The sequence below is a fragment of the Copadichromis virginalis genome, linkage group LG14 (assembly GCF_057382275.1).
Source record: "Copadichromis virginalis isolate Kocher_CV1m ecotype Utaka linkage group LG14, C_Virginalis_male_GT1.1, whole genome shotgun sequence".
In the NCBI taxonomy this organism is placed as follows: Eukaryota; Metazoa; Chordata; class Actinopteri; order Cichliformes; family Cichlidae; genus Copadichromis; species Copadichromis virginalis.
Window position 1 is genome coordinate 31,586,346 of NC_140631.1, and position 24,042 is coordinate 31,610,387.

Below are 24,042 nucleotides of genomic sequence, written 5' to 3' on the forward strand. Positions count from 1 at the left end.
ATCTGTAAGTAAAGCATTCGCTGATCTGCAGATGCACAATCATGCACAAACATTTCATCACCTTCGTTGTCTCACATTACGTATGTTGATGGTAATTTAGTTGTGGGTGGGGATTCTTTTGAAATGTCGCTGTTGGTGTGTTCAGAGATGCGTCTGAGAATTTGTGGTCGTTGTGCAGGACTTTGTTATGTAAGAAACCTCTACACACATATTATCCCTTTCAAGACATCTGCCTTTGATTTTCAAGTATCGTAACTTGTAGAGGTTCAAAGTTCATTGCTAGACATGAAAGGCAGCAGCTGTGGAGCTTTTGATCATATCCCGTTTCCAGGAGATGGATGGCTGGCTACTAAATCGAACTTGACATAAGTTTTTTTTTTTTTTTTTTTTTTTTTTTTTGTATTTTATTTCATTTTATTTTGGGTAACTTCCTTTTTCCAAATGCGAGATGATGTTTTGAAACTCAGCCGAGAAGCCAATATGGACAAATCTGTATAAAAAAACAAAACAAAACAAAAGCAAAGCAACCAAAAAATTAAAGAAGTCCAGACGCTTTTCTTTGCAAGCTCCTTTGACTACGATGACCTGGATGACTAAGAACCTTCACAGACAACCAGAAAATTATCATTTAAAAACTGAGAAAACTCCATCTGTTGATGATCATGTGATGAGAGTAGTATAGCAGGAAACAAGTTCAATAAACTTTAAAATGAGCTCTGAGTTGATTAACTCTGAGATGAGAACAGCTGATCAGATTAAGTTAGATCTACTCTAAGTATGTTCACCTTGAGCTAGATATGCATGAACAGGAAACCATGAGTCACCATGGCAACGGGTAAATGAAGAGTAGAGCCTTCATTCAAATCTGGTAGATTTCCATTAGATTGAGGAATATGAACACGTCATGTCAGAAGAGCCATTTTAATTAGCTACATTCTGGTCATGATTCAGTTAAAGTTTCAAAGTGCCGACAGCATTTAATAACTGAATTTGAGTCTATAAATGCATTTCAGCGTCAAATGTTCAGAACTCCTGTCTGTAGCTGCTTTGACAGCAACTTTGTGAATGAGGAAATGAAGGAAGGAAATGAGTGTTCAGGTGCAGCTGGAGGGGAGGAGTTGGATGGAGAGTTTGCTGAAGAAAACCTGCCAGCAAGCAGGTTAAGTTTGGTCTGTTACCACGGTTACTGACTTGGTTGAAAGTACCTGGAAGAGAAAAGTCTGCGTTTCCCTCATCACAGGGTTAACAAACTCTGAGGTTTTCTCTTTAGCTGAACCTGGTTCCTGGAATAGAGCTTGTGTTTAAACATCACCAAACCATCTACAGACTTTGAGGCTTCAGGCCTTTGAAAGAAAACCCTGACTATTCTATTGTTTTGTTGTTGTTTTTTTCTTTACTTCTCATTATGATATTAGAGCCCAGTTATGCTCCCCTGAAGGGGACAGAAATGTGTCTTTATGTTATAGACTATGAAAACCATGTGCAGTGTGTAGTTTGCAGAGTGCAGAAAACTGGCTCTGCTTTTCTGACCTGACAGTTCCTGTGTGACAGTTCCTGTGGTTACATTAGGATCCTGTGAAGACCAGGCAACGCATTCCTCCTCCTGACTGAACACCGAGTGAGTTCAGGACATATTAACACCTGATAGAAATCCACCTGCCCCTTCAGCACTTAGCTGTTCCATCAAATTCCTACAGGTGAAACTAGAGGGCTTGTGGGGATAGGTTAATTGAATAATCCAAATTGCCCATAGGTGTGAATGCAGGAGTGAATGTGAGCGCGAATGGTTGTCTGTCTCTGTGTGTTAGCCCTGCGACAGACTGGCGACCTGTCCAGGGTGTACCCCACCTCTCGCCCCATGACAGCTGGGATAGGCTCTAGTGCCCCCCGCGACCCTGAAAAGGATAAGCGGAAGCGAATGGATGGATGGGAAACTAGAGGAAGCCTTAAGTGGGGGGGGGACACTTTGCTTGCTATGTTGTCACCACAATTCTGACCTCAAGGAACTTGATGGATGTTTATTTTTAAGCTCAGTGGGGGGGTTGGCTCTGAGCTGCACATCAAACCTTTTTATAACTACTTATAAAGGGAGACATAGCCTCGGGTCTTCTGGCAGATCACCACAGGTTGTTCCGAGGACTCTGCTTCTAAGACGAAGGTGACCTGGTCTATCCGTGAGAGCTCCTAAGGTCTGTAAAGGTCTGCCAGCACTGAGGCTAGCCAGATCAGTAGCATCCTTCAAAGCAAACCTCAAACCAGACTTATACAGGAAAGCATTTTTTACAAGCTGCGTTAAAGTTATTCTCTTTATTGCTGTTCTTACCTTGACTGTCTCCTTGCTGTTGAATTTTTATTTCCATTGTCTTTGTTTTTTTTGATCTACTCCTTTTATTTCTTCTTCTTTTTTTTAAATCCTATTTTGCGAGGAACTCTGCAATTGATGTAAATGCAGTGAAAAGGTATCCCCAATGTCCCAATTAAATTCAATGTCTTTTAAACTCTTGTCTTGAATCATGCAAACTTTCAGCAATGTTTCTATTTTTAATGCCCACATGCTTTAATTAGGAATCATAAGAATAAGGATAATCGAGGGGGTTATTCATTTATAACATGACATCATTTTAAAAAAAAATCTAGTTACTGGAAATGTGCGCAGGGTTTTTCCTGCTGCATTCCAAGTGTTACCGCCCTGATGGCTATTTGATTTGTATGACGCTTTGTGCAATACTTAATCTGGATGAAATGAAATCTGTACCCATGAGACTCCTCCACTGGCCAATGTGGGCTGATACTGATTGAGAGGGAGCTTATGGAAGTCTGAATCTCTTGCCGCTGCTGTGAAACGTGTTGTGGGGGGTGGAATAAGCCGAGAATAAAGCCTGCATGAACTAGGGGAGGGGGAGCGCTGGGAGATATGCAAGAGGGGCCCAGATGTACAGCTCGACTATAAACTGCACAGGGCCGGTGAGCAGCAACAGCCAAACAGATGTGACTTTTATCTGAGCGTATGACTGGAGGAGGAAACGGGTTAATGGATAGATATAAAGTGTCACCATGTAACCAAATACTGTAGAGCTAAATGTAGCTCAGGTAACGAGCAGAAAGTGGAAGAACATCCTTTCCCTCAGGAAACTGGAACCAGTGCTGTTGTGGCAGGTCATCGTTTGCGTCAGAGCCCACAGCGGTACTATACTGGAGTTGTCAGATAAGAAAACATGGTGGTTGTCAGGCTTACATGGTTATATGTGTGCTCACATTAACAGTTTGCATCTGTGTTCACAGGCCTTGTTGTTGCCAGTCAGATGTATGTTTTACAAGGCACACCAGACTCAGGGTATCAATGTGATTTATGAGTCTCCTTGCCGGCTGTGTGCAGTACAATGGACCAAAAATAGCTTTAAAAAACCCTGACAAGTGCAGATTGTCTCAACTTTGGGGCACTTATTGTGTACAGCGGCATTTTTAGATGTGTTCAGAGAGGAATTTGAGATTTAAGTGAACTCTCAATCCCTGAGTGGTATAGAGGTCCCTGACTCTGAGCATAAAGTCTGAAATTCAGGAGAAAAATTCCAGGATGTGACAGCCCCGGCCCAGGCAATCAATTTATGGGTTTCCCTTATGTGACCATTAATAGCATATTTACCTCAAACTCAGCTTGTGAAATTGCACTCCATGTTGACCTCCTTTCGTGCCAACGACTGTCTTCACATCTCCTCCACTCACTTAAAGCCAAAACGTGTTTGTTGAGCTGCAAATATGCAAGTAGAAATCACAGAGAGTGGCATGTAAATTATGAGATTATGATACTTCAAGTGCACCTTTATGTTTACATGTAATTTGGAGTTTCCTGTGTGATCAAACATGCCTTTATAATAGCATGCATTTAGTTTATCCTCTCCGTAAATTTGGCCAAATATGCAAGCACCAGGGGGAATAAATGCACTGCTTGGGCCAACTACCCACCTGAATGTGTTATTAGCTGGACTGTAGTCTAAGGTGTTTGGAACCCTTATTCTTCACAAAACGCTGATAATGTGTCTGAAATGCTCCCTTTAAATTTCCATAAATATTAATGTGTTGTGTTGTGATTGGATCGCGGATTGAGCTTCGGCTCCGGAAGCCTTCCCAGAGCTTGAGGAGGAGTGGTGGTGGTGGGAGTTAAACGTGAGGTCAAACAGAGGTCACAACAGGGAAGCTGTCTAAGCCCAACACCCCCACACCCCACCCCAACTCCACCAGCACTCCAGGAAACTGGGGTGCCAGATAGGCAGTAATGTGGAGCCTTATGGGAAGAATTAATGCATGGCTGCTCTGGGTCTATTTGCCGAGTGCAGCTAATTGAGCAGTAAGCGTTAAGAGCACATGCGTTGGCACATGCTGTTTGTGCTGAAAATCTTCTTCTTGTGTGTGTTTTGTCTGGTTATTAATATGGAATGGCTGATTTAATGAGCCCATACAACGTTGCTTCTCCTGTGTTTTCATGACTTTATTTGAATCATTCCATATTGTATTGGATTAGTTCTGAGAGCGTACATGCTGAATTACCTTTTTTACACTGAAACGAACTCAAATCCCAAAATGCACCAAGCTTTCCAAGTCATGAGGTGGCCAATCGCTGCGAGAGCATAATGCCCCTGTTTTTTTTTTTTGAGAGGGTCACACTAAGGTAACCGATCCAGCTGGTCCAGAGCCAGACCAGCTTTAAATCATCTCTGTGTGTCTGAGACCCTGCAGGCTGAGGGCAGTTAACTGTAAGCTAAAACTACCTGAGAAATCATGTCATGGTGTTCATACAATGAGTTTCTGTCGTCCTGTGTGGGGGCAAATCATTACGGCGCACTTGAGCTGCCCTTTCAGCTGAATTTAATGATTAACCTGCAAGGAATAGTCGCTACCATTTCAGCAACTTGCATAGAGTAGAAAGGTGGTGCAGAAATATGGGAATTTGGTCTGCTTAGACTATCTTGTTGTAAATCTTTCCCCTTAATTGGAAGCTGTATTAAGTGCTATGCAAGAAAAATCTTTACTATATAAAACAGTCACTTTAACATAAGTGTGTGTGTGTGTGTGTGTGTGTGTGTGTGTGTGTGTGTGTGTGTGTGTGTGTGTGTGTGTGTGTGTGTGTGCGCGTGCTATCCCTTCTTTGTAAAGCTGTCATTTCTGTCTTTTATAACAAAGCAGGAGCGTGAAAGAGTGTGATACCTAATCAGCAGTCTTCAAAAATGGCTTCGTTAAATCATGTGATGATCTCACAGCAGCGCCTAGGTGACTGTTTTTAATTTGATTCTCTTTGGATGACGTCTTTTAAACAAATGTGCCTTTTTGCGTGTGGTTAGTTTAGCAACGATTGGTGACTAAAGCAGAGTCAAGGATGCAATTTACATTTTTTCCACATTAGTGCGAACACGGAAGGCGCGTGTGCCTGTGTATGTGTGTTTGTTAGGCTTGTATTTTGTCGTAATGAGGAAGGGATGCAGAGCAGTAAAAAAAAAAAAAAAAAACGGAACTGCTATAGAAGGCAGGGGAGACAGGCGGGTCGGTTTAAAAACACGAGTGGGAGGGAAGAATGCACCCCCTGCAGCCCTGACCTTTGACCTTTGCAGAATGTAGGCCTCAGGGGCAATCCCACTCCTGGGGAGAGACAATGCTGCAGATACCTATTGAGCCTGGCTTTTTACTCCTTTACAATGCCCCCCACCCCTTGCTCCCCCCCCCTCCTATTGTGTTCTTTACTACATAAAAACTTCTCACCACACAAGGTCCACGTTTGGATTTGGAGCCTGTATTCAGGGTTTTTGTGCCTCCACATAAGGCTTGAAGCAGGGGGAAAAGAAAAAACGCCTCCCTCTCTCTCTCACTTACTCATGTCTTTTTTTTTTTTTTCTTTTTTTTTCACTTCCTTTTTTTTTTTGCTGGTTTATTTTCCCCAAAAGCAGTCTGACATTCTGGCACCTGTTTTCCTCACAAAACCGCTTATTTATCCCTGAATTATTAACCAAGAGCCCAAAAAGTGTCTGCCACTTGGTGACATGCCCTGACTTCATGGTGGGGAAGGGAGGGATGGTTGCTGTAGCAACAAGGAGGGCCTTTATCAAGAAAGTGGGGGGGGGGGGGGCGCAATTTAGCCAGTGTCTCCCATCTGCGTTGTGGAGGATCCACGAATGAAATGGTTGGGCCGGAAAATGTTACAGGATTAGTGAAATGGACGAGAGCAGGAACACTTTTGCATTGAAGAGACATGATGTGATGCTTTCAGCGCTGCAATTTTTGGGAGAAGTGCATTTGCTCATCACAATGGCTGTGTATTATGGAGTATGATGAGCTCTGTAATGAGCACAGTGGAGCAGCCTGGAGAGAGTGACCTGTACTTTTTGTATTTCAGAAATATAGATGACACCCAAGGGAGGGGAGGGGGGTGTAATATGGTAGAAAATGGAAAAGCTGGTTAATAACTTTTTCAAATTTGTGCAAGAATGAGTTGCAGTAATCCCATAAAAATGAAATCGCAGTTCTTTTAGGATGTTTTATGTTGAACAGAACGATACACACATGCGAAACAACATGAAGCTGAGGAGTATTAAGAGATCCGTCATCACACAGAGAAAGGGCAGCAGCTGTCACAGGGTTTTAAATGTGCATCTCCCCATCAGGGGAGCCGCAGCACTGAAGAGTCTCGACTGGGTAAAGCGATAGTCAGGTCAGAGGCACACAGATGGAAGCTCTGAGTAACACACGTTAGCGGGTGTAGTGAGGGGCTGAAGTATGGCTGAGAAGTGGGAGAGGAGGGCTTTCTTTGTAGCCCTAAAGAGCAGCAACAGCGTTTTGAAGTGGATACAGGCAGTTGCTGAGAGCCTCAGGAGCAGATTGAGCAAAGGCGGGGTGCAGCATGGAGGAATGTAAGCCAGAGCCGGCTGCAGGGGCCCCAGCCAAAAGGGAATCGCGGTGTTGTAGGAGCTGAGGGAGCAAGCAGGAGAAGCTTGTTTCTCATCTGTCTTCAACCTGAGGACTGAGAAGGGGAGAAAAAATCGCTGTGTTTTAGATTCTAACCTGCAAGCTGCCTTCAAAACTGACACATGACGAATGACCTGTTGATGCTGTGGTGCACAAACATGTTAGTTTGAGTCCTTTTAGCAATGACGTTATACATGTTGCACGGGTCATGGCTTGATTTCTTAAAAATAATAAAAGAGCACATAGAGAGTTCAGTCCAGTCCAGCCTGATTTCTCCTGTGGGCCTTAACAGTAAATCTTTATGGTTGGAGATCACACCTCCCGCATGCACTTCCAATAAAACGGTCCCAGTTAAAGACAAATGGGTTTTGTGGAACATGCCTTAAGGGCCGCGATCTGTCCATCAGATAACCTCCTGAACAAATGGCTTTACGCACTTAACGATAACGATTAGTGGAAGGCCATCGATCACTTGATTCTTATCTGTTCATTGAACAAATGTATTTATTTTTATTTTGAAAAGGCCGCGATTGTAAAACAGTATACAGAGGAAATTATACAGTTTCATTTTACTGTTAATTGTGTGGAAAGGATTGTTTTTCACTTTTTCCCAGCAATAAATCATGCCACTAAATTCCCTGTGAGATGAGTCAAGCGCCTATAAGGGGTTTTTAGCCTGACAATGAACACCACTGAGAATTCCTAAGTAGGTTCAATTAAATTCGCTAAATCTACATTTTAGCTTCGGCCTTTTTTCTTTTTTTTTTCTTCCGTTTTCACACGTTATCAATTTGATTATCCCCATTTGTCCCTCATAATACTCAAAGATGAAGAACTGAGCTGCTATCAACATCACAGCATGATATCTCTTATGTCTTCTGTTGTAAAGGGCTGGCTTTCCTTTGTAGTGGCACAGATGTAATAAAGCAGCAATGGGAGCGTCTGGCAGACGCCTCAGGCCAAACCGGTCCAGTGAAAGCAGATCTGTGAGGAGATGGAGCTCAGATAACCAGAGATGAATTGGGAATGTTGACCAGAGAAATTTCTTCCACTCTAGTTCTCTCAACAGAGTGACACTCTCCCCTCCATAGCCACTGTTTAGAGGCCCACCAGTTACTGACTGAGGCCAGATTTCAGGACAGGACAGGGGTTTTAAAGGGGGACTAAGTCAAAACTAAAGCAGATGTGTGTGGATTTTAGAAGCCAGAGCATTGAGGGTCTTTAAGTGCAGAAAGTTGCCATAAAGTGCAACAGTGCAAAGCAGCATGAAAGCGATCGCCACGCATGACATTTAACACGGAAATGTGGATCTCATGGGATTGGGTTTGTTTCACGGCTTCCTTTTTTTTCCCTTTGATTCTTTTTCACTCAGTCTAGGATGGATACAGGAAGATAAATTAATGCAGTCAATGATCCCATCAAATAACATCTAAAAAGGATCAGGATTTTCTTTGATCAGGAAGATTTCCGACCCTGGAATATTCATGCACACATGCCCCCCACCCCCACCTCAGTGGGCTGATTCGCTCTTTCTCTGGATGTGAATCCGCAGCCATGCGTGATCCAATTAGTATGATGAGCACAGGGTGTAGAGCGAGGCTAATGTTTGCATGAGAGTAAATGGATTCTTAGAATGGATTTCCAGCTCCCTTGAGTCTTAGCGGTTTGTGGCCTCTCTGCAGGAACTATTGGCATAGTTAAACCACTGTGTAACTCTATGGCCAATCCTCCTGCTTGGCTCTATCGTTATCCAGTCTGTTGATATGGATAATGAATAGTGGCCCCCTTAGACAAAACTAGAAATGGTGGCATGCAATTTTGATGCCATTCAGGCTACACACATTTTACCTTATAATTGGCCACTGCTATACTGTTTGTTTTAGATTATGTATGTCTGCAGCAGGAGTCTGTTTAAAATCATACAGCTAAGTATGCGAAGTAGTAATGTGTATTTTAATGATTTGTTACCCTGCTGGATATTTCTTAAATCATTATGAGTCAGATTGGAATGAGTAGTAGCTTACAATCAAACACAGACACACAGGAAGTGGCCACAGGTTTATTCCCTTCCATTCACCATACTGTAAAAACGCTAGTCGCACTCTTGATATAATTTGGAAACCGTCTGGAGGAAAAAAGACACACGATGAAGAGTGACAACAATATATTGGAAATGAAGATCAACACAGCCTCTGTAACCCCCCCATTATTATTTTTTTAAGATCCATTTTTAAGCACATTTTAAGGCACTGTGCTTGAACGACAGGGTTAAATGCTAACCTTAGCACGACTGCAAGCTGCATCCATAAAAAGTATTATGTAGTATTTCAGCATAGTCTAGAATGGGGACAGCAAAATGAATGTAGGTAGAAAACTCGGGAAGCAGATGGCTAAGCAACATAAAAATAAAATGCCTGATTTTATTAATCAAAACTGGAGCACAGACTTCTTGGATGGTGTGCTAATAAAATTAACTACATAGCAAGCCATGTCTGTGTCATAGATGTATTAAAATTAATCTTAAAAAGGGGGGGGGGGAGGCAACAACACCACAAACCCAGTTCAGGTGCAGTTCAGTCAACAGAGTTGGTAGACTGCTCGTATTTGGCCACTTGTGTCTGTCAGATTTAACTGTTAATTTATTTGTTACAGTGTTAAATTGGTCTGTTATCCTACTTTTTCCCATCATTGTTACACGAGTCTGTGGGGATTCACTCAAGCCAGCCTCAGGTGACTGGATGAGGACCTGCAATTTTTGGGTTCTAATAGGCAGCTGACTGACAAAATAATTTGTCATCTTAATCTTGCCAAGACAATAAACAAGTGTTCGTCTCTCTTTTCTTCAAAGTGAAACATAAGGACGCTTTTTGTTGAACATCAGACTAAATAATACCGGACAAGATTTGGGGGGGGGGTTTCACAACCTGTCATGTCAGCTTGTGCATTTACTGTCTGAGCTATAATGGATAGCTTGTACCTCTGCACAATGAAACTGTGTTTTTTGGGAGGGGGTGAAAATAGATCACTGAGGCATATGATCCTCATGTTTTCTATTCATGAGGATAAAAGAGGCTAGAGCGGTTGCTACAAAAGCCAACATCTTGTAGAAAGATTAAAGTGGATGACAAGAAAAGCTCAACACACGGCTGTGATATACATGATTCCCACTTTTCTGTCAAGGTGCTAAAATTGGGCTGAGTTCTGCTTGTTTGTTTGACTCGGGTGTGCGCATCCTTTGTCGTTACAAGGTTATTCTTCCATCCTAACAGCCTGTTCATGTTGAGGACAGATCTAATCTCCTGAAAGATTTAACATCCTGGGCTACTCTGATCTGCGGCCAAATCATCAGAAGGATTCAAGGATGCTGTGGATTGGTGGGAATACAAAGAGGAGGGTTTGGTTTTGTGTCGGAGGCTGCTGGACAAATTTCAGAGCCTTACCAGTCAGTCCACAGCCTTCTTTCTTTACTCCTGCAAGAAGCATCCCTGCACTTCAGGAATCTTAACACGATCTCAGAGGATGCACGTGAATCTGTCATGTGTTGGTCTGTATGATCATCTAGATGATGGATTGGAGAGACACACAAGACCAATATTTACTGCTGAACTCTTAAAGTTGTGAAGCATTCAGAGTAAGGTGGCCTTATCGCCAAAGCCAGTGAGATTCTGTTGTCCAACAGCAGTTTATTTCAGTACTGAAAAGACTGTTTCCAAGTGGATGTTCAGATCTTTCTTTGTACTCTGCTGCTGCTGCCCACCTCAGTGCAGCACCACTCTAAATCTTCTTCTCTCATCTCTCTGTTCTTTGGCTAAATCTGGCTCTCAAATTGACATTATCAGTCTGAATGACAGCAGCAGAGCGAAATGGCTGTGCAGAGGCAGCAGTGTGCTGCTAGCTTTCGGAGACAGTCACACTTAATGCCTCTAACCCCATCAATTTGTGAGCAGAGATTGAGTTTCCAGAAGAGCATGAAGTGTGTGGTAAAGCTGTTGACTGTGGCAGACACTGAAGTTTGCTTTTGAGGGAATTCCAGACCGACATAGTTGAGAGGCTCCGGGTCGTCTTGTCCAGCGAACAAACCGTCTGACCTCTGTCGTAGGAAGGTCGTGCGGTTGACCTATGCTGTTAACAAGGGGGCATGAAAAAACAATCGCACGTATGATCAGTCTCTCAACCAAACTATCATAATAAATCAGCGCTGCAAAGAGCATACTGACCTGCTAGAGAAACCTACTCGGCGGTAGCTGCTGATTGAAGTAACAGGCACAAGACTTCTTGGCTTGGAGTGTATTAACACCAACAGCAGCTAAAACAAAACTCTTCAACAACATAAAGAATAGAAATATAGTGTTGGATCTCCTCAGCAGGTCCATTTGTGACTCTATGGTCAGACCCTGCAATCTGATGACCCCAATAATCCGATGAACTCCTATAAGCAAGCCCTTGGTCACAGTGGGAAGGAAAAAAAATCCATTTTAACAGGAAGAAACCTCTCATCTGCCACGACTGGTTGGTGATGTGAGAAGGGAGACAGAACAGGCTGTGGAGGAGAGCCAGAGATTAATAATAACCAATGATTAAATGCACAGAGAGGGGTGAGTGAAGAAGAAATACTGCATCGTGGGAAGTCCCCGGCAGTCTAGGCCTATTACAGCGTACATAAAGGAGAATTCAGGGTAATCTGATCCAGTTTTATCAAAAAGGAAAGTTTTAAACCTAGTCTTAAAAGTAGGATCGGGGCTTGACTATTCAAGACCTTGTATGTGAGGGGGAAAAATATCAATATCCTTGCGATTCCATTGCATGTTTACGTCTACACCTAGCAAGCATTGTCTGTGTGTCTTTTGCACTTTGCAGTCGAGTAAAAACAATGTGCAGTGCCTCTCAGTGAGGTGTCACTGCTGTACGAACAGTGATGATAAAACCAAAGGGCAGTGAAGTCACTGTTTTCACAAAGAGTGCAACAAAAGGTTTTCATCAGCCTGGAGCTCAACAGTAAGCAAACTCCAGGCTTACCGCACTGAGCGGTGCTCATTTCATTTGACTGTTTAGAAGTGTTTAGCTTTGTGCAGCAGGAAATAATTTATGACAGCAAGCAAAGTATGTGTTTATATCTCAAAGATGAACTCAATGCTCTAGTTTGACTATATTTCAGTAGATACACGATTTCCAGCAAAGGTGTTTTGTTATATTTTGACCTTGAAGACGCAGTGTGTGTTTATTAAAAATGTTTTATAATATGTATTTTCTTTTTCCGTTCTGTATTTAAATTTTTCAAGCTGGTTTCAGGTTTTCAAGCAAAGAGAACCTTTTCCTCTTCTGTAGATGCTGAAGCAGCAGCGCTGCACAGGGATGATTGCTGCTCTTTACAAGACAGGGCTATTTTCCATTCACAGCGTAGGACTCTTCCTCTGATATGGAAAGTGAGCCTCAGAAAATGCTTGATCTGCTCTTTGATGTTAAGGACTATGCTGATCTCTGAACTCGATGAATAGCGTCAGTTCACACACAGATCTGTCTGTAAAGGGTCTTATCTGGCTTTATGAGATGGTTAATATCATCTTGGCATATAGGAAAGTATTATGGTTAAATTTAAGGCCAATGAACGTTCATGAAAGCCTACAAAAGTATGAGTCGCTTATGTTGCGCACTTCCTTTTACTGTTATTCATGATGCCGCAGGGACAGCACATCTGTGCTAGTTCACCTCAGGGCTGCCTGCACTCTCCTACTATTTTCATTCTGCTTTTGTAGTCCATAGGGTTTATTTTAAATGACAGAGGAGGTATTTATGCTAAAATAAATAAAATACATCAACATTTGTTTTCACTGTAGTACTCCAGGTGCACACATTGCATCATTAAACACATAGTTTTAGACCGTTTTGTGCTGCTTTTCCAGCTTGGAAATGGAATTAGATACAAATCTGTTCCCTGAAGTATTTTCCAACCACTCCTTATCTTTTTTTCTGCTTTCAGATGAAGCTGTGGAACAAGTATAAGGTAACCAGTATCCCATCTTTGGTGTTTGTGGACGCCTCCACAGGGAAGATCGTGTGTCGAAACGGTCTGCTGGTGGTCAGAGATGACCCCAAAGGTGAGCTCAAGCATCTAGAGCTACAAACACACACACAGGCCACAATATTAGTAAAACCATGTGGCTGATTTATTTTTATTTCCTAACCTCAAGCTCTGACTCTAATCCTCTTTACTGAATGGTTAACCCTAACCCCAGTTCAACCCTAGAAATATGACTGTTTAATGAGGTAATGGGAAGACGTTTTGAGGGTCAAAAGGACAAACATCATAGATCAGTTTCTCGCACAGTTTGTCTGTCATAGCTTATCGCGCTGAATTCTTGGTGGGTAGCAATCATCAGTCACTCTTGGCTGAGAGTAATAAGCAAGCAGCATAACTCATTGAGAATTGCATACTGACTTCACACCAGTCTATCTTCTCTACTGTAACACTTGTCACTTCCAAATGTATCTCATGAAATGGCAGCAGCTGGGCTGTAAAATTCCCCCTGTGGCAAAAGGGTATGAATGAGCAACTTGAATAGCAAACTTCAAGATAAGAAGATGTTAAGTTTCTATCTGCATGTGAAGAAAAACATGCTGCATGCATGAGCAAAATATCTTCACGGTGAAGATAAACAGTCGCTCGTGTAAATTCTTTAGTCAGGTGGAAAAACAAACCCTCATGGGGAAGAGAGAAAATATGTAAATGTATTTATGGTGTTATTAGAAATGTTGGATGCTAGACTTAAAGATGGCAACCCTTTCAGTCTTGTTAAAACTGCCCAGCTGGCATCTTCCTGTTTCTTTCCCACACAGTTTAAATCAAATATAGTAACCAAACACCTTCTTGGGCCTTACAAAAGGTTACTGTATCAAATTCTAAAAATGATTTCACCTGAGGTTTTATGAAGGGGGTGAAAAGGCTTTTTTTTTTTTTTTTTTTTGTAATGATTGTTTTGTGTTCAGTGTGCACAAGCTGAACATGGAGCTCCTAACAACCTGGTTTAGCCCCTACATCAGAATAGTTTCACAGGCCAGTGCTGTTCAAGCTTGGATTTGTTCCAGTGCTGCACACTGCACGTGGGCACTGTTCATACCCTCCTACTGAGCTCATGAGATTTAACCCAAGAATGACAAAAAAACACTCTCCTTGCCTGTTAGTGCATCTTTTCCAGTGTTAAAAACCATAGGTATAAAAGTCATAAGATTAATAATTTCTCTTTATTTGTTGCATATTGGACAGTTTATCTTTTTTTAATGGTAACAGTAGGATGATTTCATGCTGAAACACCTTTTTTAATAAAAATATGATTCTTCTTCTACTTCTACTTCTACTACTAACATAAACACCTCAATAATGATTTCCCATCACACCAGGAACTACTTTAGAACCACCAAGAAACTGGCAAGCACGTCTTTGGACAGGTTCAAACTTTCTTGGTGTGAGGTGATCGATGCACCATCGTGCTGTTATACTGGCTAACTCATCAAATCACACCTTCAGGTTGGTTAGCTAATGTCCTACCCTCTTCTAGTTTAGTCCGTGGTAAATGGACTATAATTTATATAGCGTCTTCTTTTTTTTTTCTTTTTTTTTTTCCCCCTTTAAACTCATCTAGCAAGCAAAGAACTTTTTACACTCCAAGCTACATCCACAGAACTACTATTCAAGACCCTCTCTAAATCCTGAGCCCGGGTAAACAACAAGACTTCAACCACAGGTGAGAATTGGGTAACCAGTGAGGAGTACACGGGGTCCGTCCAAGAGATTGGACTGAAATAAATACTACACAATTAGTATGACTTCTGAACTTGACTTGCTATATCCTCTGGCAAGGTGAGATGTGTAAGATCACACCGTCCTTGAGATCAGTCAGTGTCTCTAGGCCCTCGGAAACTACCGGTAACAAGGGAGGAAAAAAACAAAGCGTATTCTCCAGGTGGTTGCCGAGGTGTTGTTGCCAGCTGCTAAGTGAAATTGGTCGCAATTAAGGTGCTATACCAAAAATACATATTTCCCACCTGCTTTTTTTTATTTGTCATTTTGCTTGGTAGACGGTGACTCATCTGCAAACTACTAATCCTCACACAATTTTTCCGTTGCACTTTTTTTACAATTTTGCTATCACTCACCATTAAAAACTAAAGGTGACCAAAGCAATCACAATGATTTTCTTTTTCCTCTCTAGTGACCTCACTGTGTCATGGTTCACACCAATCATGTTGTTTTGTTTTGATTTCTCTTCTGCAGTGTCATCTTTTTAATTCAAATTTATGTCACATGCTTCCTGTAAATACTTATTTATTATCTATACGTAAACCACAGCCAAGCGTAACAATTTGAGATATTTATTTATTTAACTTCTGTTTTCACTCAGTTTTCTATCTGCTAATTGAAAATGTGCATTTAAATTCTTCATGTAAATTCTTAGTTTTATAAGCAATAAGAATATCCAGCCTACCACATTGGGTTCACACCATAAATAAGTCGTTTAAGTTAACCAAAATGTAATGAGTGCAGTAACTAAGGTCAGACCCACATTAACTCGCACACAACACACACCTCAAATTCCTGGTGAGGATTTACTGTGGATATTTTGCCCAGTCCCATCATTCAGCGTTTGTCTGAAGCATTTTGCAATAACTCCCCCCCCCCCCCCCTCGTGTTTGAGTTAATGCCGCTATAATTATGGTGCCGTGTGAATATTATAGCGTGTCCATGTCTCACACTCTCGTCTTTGAAACCTATAATTTCTGCACTTTGAAGTGGAGATGGAGAATTAACAAGAGTGATCTTGCATTCCTTTCCTGTATTGAGGGCGCCCATCTGTGGCTGAGACGATCTCAATATTTTAAAACGCTGCCTCTTCAAAGCCTGTTAGGTCAGCTTTAAAAAAAAAAATGGTGTCGTGTCATGTGAGAGGGAAGAATAGCAGCCATGTGAGGACTGTGACAGATTTCACTGTCTGTCTAATGAAAGCTGGTCCAGGCCTGCAGTGATATTTCCACAGTTCATTAACTAGATGTGAGCTGAGAAGATATTAAATTGGTGGCTTCAGTAGCAAAGAGAGCCACCAGCACTTCAGGAAGTTTTGCATCTCTTTGAAATAAAAGGCTGTGCTTTTTTTTTCTTTTTTCTTTTTTTTCCTTTCTTTCTTTTTTTTAAACATCAGATTTTTAAATTTGATGTATTAAGCTGTGGACTGTTCCTAATGTGACAAATCAATTCAGGTGCAACAGCTACGGCTGGGAGAGGTAAAGGGCAGCAAAAAGTTCGCGTATGCTGACAGTCGGAGGGGCGGGTGAACAATTTGGGACCCCACTGCCTTTCACTGTCGATGAAAGGCCTGACTTGAGTGGTGGCAGACTAGCCCTGCAGCGTAAAGATGGAGTGCACTTTTACAATCAGGACAACAATGAAAGGCCGCGCCAGCGCAGTGCAGACGTGTCGTTCCTGCCTAATGAAGCCCCGGACAACAGCGCTCACATAAAGAGTCCATTATGAACCAGCCATACAAGCTTTTATTTATGATTACACCCCCCCTTTAATTCAGCTGTACCAAATGCATCTCCAGAGCTCTCCGGGAACAATGAAAACACCTTGAAAAGGAAATGAAAAGTGTGAAAGAGAGCAGGAGGGAAGTATTTCTGACAGCCTTCATTTGCTTAAGAGGTTCGACATTTCTTTTTCTTTAAGTGTGTGTGTGTGTGTGTGTGTGTGTGTGTGTGTGTGTGTGTGTGTGTGTGTGTGTGTGTGTGTGTGTGTGTTCACATGCGTGCATATTTTCAAAGCAGAAAACACAAAACAGCCCTTTAAAAACATATTTCAATGACAACTGTGTGTGGTGGTTTGACATGTGACACCCTTAACGGACACAGAAAAGCTGTCTGTGGGTCTTCTGCTGAGCTGAAGTGTGACTCTTGAGTCCACATTTCAGTATCTAAGCAGCTGTTAGATGGATTACCGTGATGTTTTGTAAATATTCATGATTCCCAGACATGAAATCCTAACAGTGTCACTGTGAGTTATTGTAGTTTTAAGTGTGAGTTAAAGCTTTGTGCAACAGTGGACAATTTGTCATGTTATTAATAATGAATGCAGCCAAATACCTATGAAAACACAGCGTCATCATCTTCTGTTGCACTTGCTCCACTGGTATGGAACAAAATACTGGCATTTAGCTCAAATCAGTGCCACACAGCAACTCTTAGAGCCGCTAGCATGGCAATAATCTCTCGTTTTCCTTCCCATGTTTCCCCTTTCTTTGCCCCCTCTGCTTTCCTACCCTCTCTCAGGCCTGGAGTTCCCCTGGGGCCCGAAGCCATTTGCGGAGGTGGTGGCAGGACCTCTGCTCAGGAACAACAGACAGACAACAGACAGCAGCTCTCTGGAGGGACACTATGTGGGAGTGTATTTCTCAGCACACTGGGTGAGTGGAGAGAAGACAAAGAGGACCCCATCTTTTTTTCTTTTCTTTTTTTTTCCTATTCAGGGCTCCTGACTCTGTGAAAACATTGAGACATCAGAGAAAAAAGAGCGGCGGCAGCACAGCAGAGCAGGAAGAGGCAGGAACAGATAAGAGAGAGGAGCGAGACTCCATTGTGTTTGACTGTTTACATTACAGCAGTTGACGATCTCCATCAGTCCTTTCACCACCAACTGTGGATCAGTCACCACACCCCAAAGACGTCACACCGTTGTTTCTTTTCTTTGCTGCCGCTGCCGATAGCCAGCGAAGGTCATGACTCACGATGCATGGAAGGCGTTAAATCATCGCTGTGCTGTTCCTGATGAGATGCAGCGCGAGCTGCCGAAGCCAGTCGGCGCAGCAGCTGCCAGAGCCGTAGCCTCAGATACCGGCTGCTCAGAATGGTGACGCCTGAATGCTGGCGCAAACCCCAAAGCCATATAAAACTGAAAGGACAAGTCACAAAAAGCAATTACAGGAGTTTATTTGCGGTGTTTTACACCAGGGTCCCCAGGTTACTCGTGTAAATCTATCTGCTACTAAAGCAGTCTCACAAAAACGAAATGCCAGCACTTTGCCTTGGCATCCTGATAGTATATTTTCTTTACTTTATTTCCCTCCTTCCTGTCAGAGGGACCTAAATGCCCCATGGCAGAGACACATGCAGCGTGACCTTCTCTTGTAGTGGGAGAAAACTTTAGTGTTATCACGATAGTACTAAAACAAGCTTGTGTAATGAGCGATGAACACACTTATACAGTGTTTATATCTGTAAGGTATAAGGGAAGATCGCACTTACTACACAAGATACTTTGTGCTTTTGTCCCAACGTCCCTTTGTGTTGATATGATGAAGTGCCACTGTAGGAAGCTTTAAGCTTCTCTACTTAGTAAACAGGAAGATGAGATGAGCCTTAGACATATGATATGTAATTAAGTCTAGCAAAAATACCTCAACATATTTACAGGGAAGGAAACTGAAGCAGCTATGGCATTAATCCATATTTACAGGGAATGTGCTTACTGTGTGTATGTTAAAGATTTAGTCACTGTGACACAAGCAATAAATCTGGCATTTTTGAGAAATTATTTTGGGGCATTTTGCCATTATTAGACAGGACAGTGGAGAAAGCAGGAGAGTGGTGCAGACACAGAGCAAAGGCTCCAGGCTAGAGTCGAAGTTGGGCCAGTGCATTCAGCCTTTTTGTGGAAAATGGTCGCCTTTGTCCGTTTTGATACAAGAGCATCACACAGTTGCTGCAGATTTGTTGCCTGGACAGCCATGATAGTACTGCACATAACTGCATTAAGATTTGTTGACTGTGGAGGCTTTTAGAGTACTGTACAGTGAGCTTATTTTCATGTTCAAGAAACAAGTTTGAGATGTTAGAGACTAATGTTGAGACATTAGTCTCCAGCCATTGTAAAATGGGTATACTGTGATCATAAAGGGATGATTATGGTCAGCAATAATACTCAGGTAGGCTGTGGATGTTAAATGATGCGTAGTGTGGCAAGAAAATATCCCCACACCATGACACCACCAGCAGCCTGAATCATTGATGCAAGGCAGGATGGATCCATGCTTTCCTGATTTGTTTTGTTTTTAATGCCAAATTCTGACCATAACATCTGAATATTGCAGCAGAATTGGAAACTCGTCAGACCAGACAACATTTTTTCCGATATTCTGCTGTCTAATTTTGTTCAGCCAGCTTCAAAGTTTTTATGTGTTGTGCTTTCAGAGATGTTCTTCTGCATACCGTTTTTAGAACCAGCGGTTATTTGAGTGTACTGTTGCCTTCCTATCAGTTGAAAGCAATCTGGCTATTCTCCTCTGACCTTTGACATCAACAAGGCGTTTGTGGGAAAGTCCCAGCAGATCAGCAGTTTCTAAAATATTCAGGCCAGCCTATCTGGCACTGACAACCGTGCCATATTCAAAGTCACCTCTCTTCCTCATTCTGATGCTCAGCTTGAATTTCAAGAGGTTGTCTTAAGCATGTTTACATTCCTAAATGCACAAAGCTGCTGCCATGTGATTGTATGATTTGATATTTGTGTTACTGAGAAGTTGAACAGGTGTACTTGGTAATGAGTGTATATGTATGTGTATTTTGGTACTTTCTGTCCTTGTGCTTCTTAGCTGAAGCAGTCTGCATTCATTAATTGAATTACTTATCGTTCATCAGCTAATCAATGTTTAAATAAGTACAGTTTGAGAGAAGAGAAGAAAATCTATTGTCCCTGAAATCATTTTAACCTCAGTTTCACTCCATGCAAACATGTGGCATGCATTTTGTAACTGTTCAAGCTGATTTAAATATTACGTTTCTATTTTATTATGTATTCACAGCAGAGAAAACAAAGAAAATACAGATATGAAGCAAACAGAGCATGGGAAAGAGGCTGGAAGTTGAGACTAGTCTGTTTTGCTTCTCACTGTCATGGTGCTCTGATGTCATCGTAATGCCAGCCATACCACCGCTCCCCCTTGCCTGGATAGCGTTGGCGCTCTAAACACATAGTAGAGCAAATACTTTCTTAAGCTCGAGTATTCCTCGGGATTAACGTTTTAAACAGCCTGGATACAAAACAAGACAGAATTACTAGTTTGTGGAAAGGTGTTTGGCGGCAAAGAGGAAAATAGTTTTGGGGAAAAACCCTGGGAAATGAGCACCTTATCACTTGTGACTGTGTATATTAGATGTTCACTCGTTCGCTCTCTCTCAGTGCCCACCGTGCCGCAGTTTGACTCGTGTGTTGGTGGAATCGTATCGGACCGTCAAAGAGTCGGGCCAGAAGTTTGAGATAGTGTTCGTCAGCGCCGACAGGTGAGCGACACTGCACCTGCCTTTTGCCTGTTAAGAACCCAACTGGGTCCCTGCTTACTTGTTGTTATTAAAACCAAGAAATCAGCATCTGTTGTCTTCCTGTTCGGTTCTCCCCTCCACCCCGCTCAGGTCAGAGGAGTCCTTTAAGCAGTACTTCAGCGAGATGCCATGGTTGGCAGTGCCTTATTCAGATGAGGCTCGGCGATCGCGGCTCAACAGACTATACGGAATACAAGGTATTTCACCAGCTCCATCACCGTTATCGCTGAATAGGCATGTTTTTCCTGGCCTGTTATGCTATTTATCCATTGCTTTGTTGAGAGTTGCAGCCAACCGCATCACTGCACAAAAGGCAGAAAAGCATCCATCATCTCCCTGTGATAAGAGGCTGATGCTAGTGATAGTGTTGGTTAGTTACGCTGTTGTTTTTATTGGCAGATGTAAACAGCAGGAAGACAATAGTTCTTCCTTATTAATTTATTCAGTTTTGGCACTTTGAGCGCTACAAGTCAAGATCCTTTTAGTTACATCACATTCAAGAGAAGGCCAATTTCTTCAAAATCTAATAAATAACAGTACAGATCAGGAAAAAATATGTATATGTGATTGAGTACAGTGTGCCTTTTAAGATAAGAGCAGAAAGGGGATATATCTATTTTTTTTTTCTCTCTGCCAAACTTGGTTATGTTACATACTGAAACACTGGCACGAAGGCTTGACAGCTCTTTGTGTTGGGCGGGCAAAACAGCAACACAGATCGCCCTGCAGCCTGGGGAATGTGGGCTGGTTATCCAGTTTACCGTCTCAGTGCGGAAGTGCCGTGCCTTCCTCCCGAGTGTGTTAGTGGATGACTCTGGATGAAGTTAGCGAAAACTGGCCGTCGGCCTGTCCTGCAAAGAATTTGAGGAATGTGTACTGGACGAGTTAACACTGCCCCCCCCACACACACACACACACACACACACACACACACACACACACACACACACACACACTCACTCACTCAAACCCCTGCAGTCTCTGATTTCCCCCACCTCAGTTAACTTCAGTCCACATGTGCAGACAGGAATTTACTGATTGCTGCTTGCTTGCCTGATTTGTGTCTGTTTCTGATAAAGGATTGTATTCACGGTGCGGGTGGCTTGTAAAAGCACTGTCAGAGGGGTAACGGACAGAGCTAGAGGGAGGTGAGAATCCCCAAAAAGAGGTTTAAAAAAAAATCTCACTGTGAAAGGGAAAAGAGTGCGTCATGATGCGATAATTAAAGGAAACGACCCATAGCACCTCCCAGGCTTTTGCCCATTTCCTCCCCTCCTATGTTTCTCTTCCTTTCATCATCATCATCATCTTTCTCCATTCCAGGTATTCCCACATTGATTCTGTTGGACACGGAGGGTCACATGATCACGCGACAGGGCCGGGTGGAGGTGTTGAACGACCCAGAGTGCCGGCTCTTTCCCTGGCACCCTCGGCCCGTGCTCGAGCTCAGCGAGTCAAACGCCGTGCAGCTCCACGAAGGGCCCTGCCTCGTCCTGTTTGTGGGTGAGAGGCTGAGGCTTTATAATTCGGCGAAGTTCCACATGGGGCTCTGTCTGAATGAAGTGGCATTTATTTAGAGCATATTGAATGTCAGACACTGCGGAAAATTCTTCCAATGGCGAAAGGTCCCAGAGGGAAATGCTGTGGGAAATGCTTCATGTAGTATTTACGGTTTCCATCTATTTATATGCTAATACGGGAATGCTAATGCAAAAAAGAAAATAATTTTTCCAGTGAATGGCACTGAATGATTTAGACATTAAGGTGTAGAGAGGAAACAGACATGGAAAAGAATTTGAGAGTGCAAAGTGATGACCCTCAAAATATGAGACCACCCTGGTGTCTCCTGAGGCCAAACCAAATCGCACAACAAGACTGAGGACCATCTGTACATGTAGTTTCTTTCATCTCTGCACTCATCTGTCCTCCAGTTGCCTATCCTTGCAGCCACTACTTTCACTCATCTGTTCGTCTTTTCCTCTCCCATGTGGCTTCTTCATGCTTTTAACAGAGCTCTGTTTCTCTTTCCTGGTTAATGCAGACGCTGAGGAGGAAGGTGAATTGGAGCCAGCCAAGGAGCTGATTCAACCAATAGCGGAAAAGCTCATGGCCAAGTACAAAGCGAAGGAGGAGGAGACGCCGCTGCTGTTCTTTGTGGCTGGAGAGGTGAGATAAGCCGACAGAGTGAAATACCATTTCACACAAAACTGGCATAAGCTGGGGTTTGTTTGTTTTTTTTGGGGGGGGGGAGGTTTGAACATCCTGCTCTACCTGAGCTGTGCTTCGGGATGATTTAGTCTTTGAATGTACAGCTCAGGCGATCCTGTGTTTTTGGTTTCTTTTTGTTTTGGTTTGGGGGTTTTGAGGCAGATACAGACATGATAGTGAAAATGCCAGTGCAATAACACAGCGACATGCATAAACAAACATTTCCAAACATTTCTGATTTGTTTTTAAGGAGGTGGAGACAGGTTAGACAAAAACAGACTCTCGGCAAATAACAGTATTCTATCCAGAGGAGGATTTCACCTATTTTTGTCACGTTGTCTTTGACCACATCCAGCAGTTACTTTCTCACTTTGGCCCTTCTGCAGTTTCTACCCACTACTGTGGGGAAACATCTGGCTCTGCTGCTGCTGCTGCTCGGTGTTCACTACCTGCTTGCTAACTGCGTGTGACTGCTGTGAGTTACTAAAGAGTCAGTTTTCTGGAAAAACTTTGGAAACACAAAGTTGCATATTGACAATGTCAATATATGTTTATATTCAACAATTAATTTTAGCTGCTTTGGATTTGAGTATTTAAGGGGATGTATTAGTTTCAAGTAATGAAGTCAGCTTATTTACAAGTAATCCCCATGAGCCAAAAGCTCAGGCTTCAGGGTGCTCTGTAATCTCTGATGCTGCTTTCCATTTGAAGTGGGAACTGAGAAATCCAGAGTTACCAGTTGGAATTTTCCACTCTAGCACCCCCTTCAGTCAAACTTTCCACTCAGAAAGTCAGGGCAGCCACACCAACCTTGACTTTGCAATTAAAAAAAAATTAAACTTTAGAACATGTGCATATGTGCAGTAGATGATATTTCCACAACTTCAGTGGCTACTAAAGCATTTGAGGCCCTGTTCTTGAATGTGCAAGAGAGGCATTCAGTCCCATCCATGACCTACAATTCAACTGTGCGCCTCTATCATGATGGGTAGACGCAGAGCGTGGCAGCGCTCTCCCTCACAATACTGACAAATCATCCTTTCTATCTGCGCAGTATCTCCTCCCACATCTTCCCCGTGTGGGATGAGCCGTGGAGTTTTCATAATACTTGTTATCTTGTGTTGTTCTGCCTTGACCTCTCCAGAACTGGTGCAGCAGCAGACATAATTACCGGATTAGATACCTCTCCCCCACACTCTGTCCTCCAGCCAGCCTTCCTCCCAGTTCAATCTGGGGGTGACGGCACTGGTTTCTGGTGTGTCACTTGCCCAAAAGCAGGCTCTGGTTTCAGCTGCATGTCTCGCACATGTGCTAAATGGCAGCTCAACTCTGTCTGCTTTGGAATATCAGTGGCACATGTACGCAGACCTAGAAAAGCTTAAGTTTTAAGGAAAGCACGAGTTGGACTGATAGCGTTTCGTGTTAAATGTGTCAGGTCAAAGAAATGTTGGCACAAACACAAAGAAACGCTGTTGCACTGGAGCTTGCGGTTATTCAGGAGCAACACATGCTAAGCCGTATACT

At 42.7% G+C, this 24,042-nt stretch overlaps 1 protein-coding gene across 1 annotated transcript in view; it reads left to right on the forward strand.

Moving 5' to 3' along the window:
- Window positions 1–24,042, forward strand: part of nxn (nucleoredoxin) — a 70,196-nt gene that overhangs the window by 38,801 nt on the left and 7,353 nt on the right. The window contains exons 2-7 of the mRNA XM_085430441.1: window positions 12,929–13,046; window positions 17,266–17,399; window positions 20,171–20,271; window positions 20,401–20,507; window positions 21,634–21,813; window positions 22,352–22,476. Of these exons, the coding sequence (XP_085286567.1) occupies window positions 12,929–13,046; window positions 17,266–17,399; window positions 20,171–20,271; window positions 20,401–20,507; window positions 21,634–21,813; window positions 22,352–22,476 (765 nt within the window). The remainder of the gene's footprint in view (window positions 1–12,928; window positions 13,047–17,265; window positions 17,400–20,170; window positions 20,272–20,400; window positions 20,508–21,633; window positions 21,814–22,351; window positions 22,477–24,042) is intronic.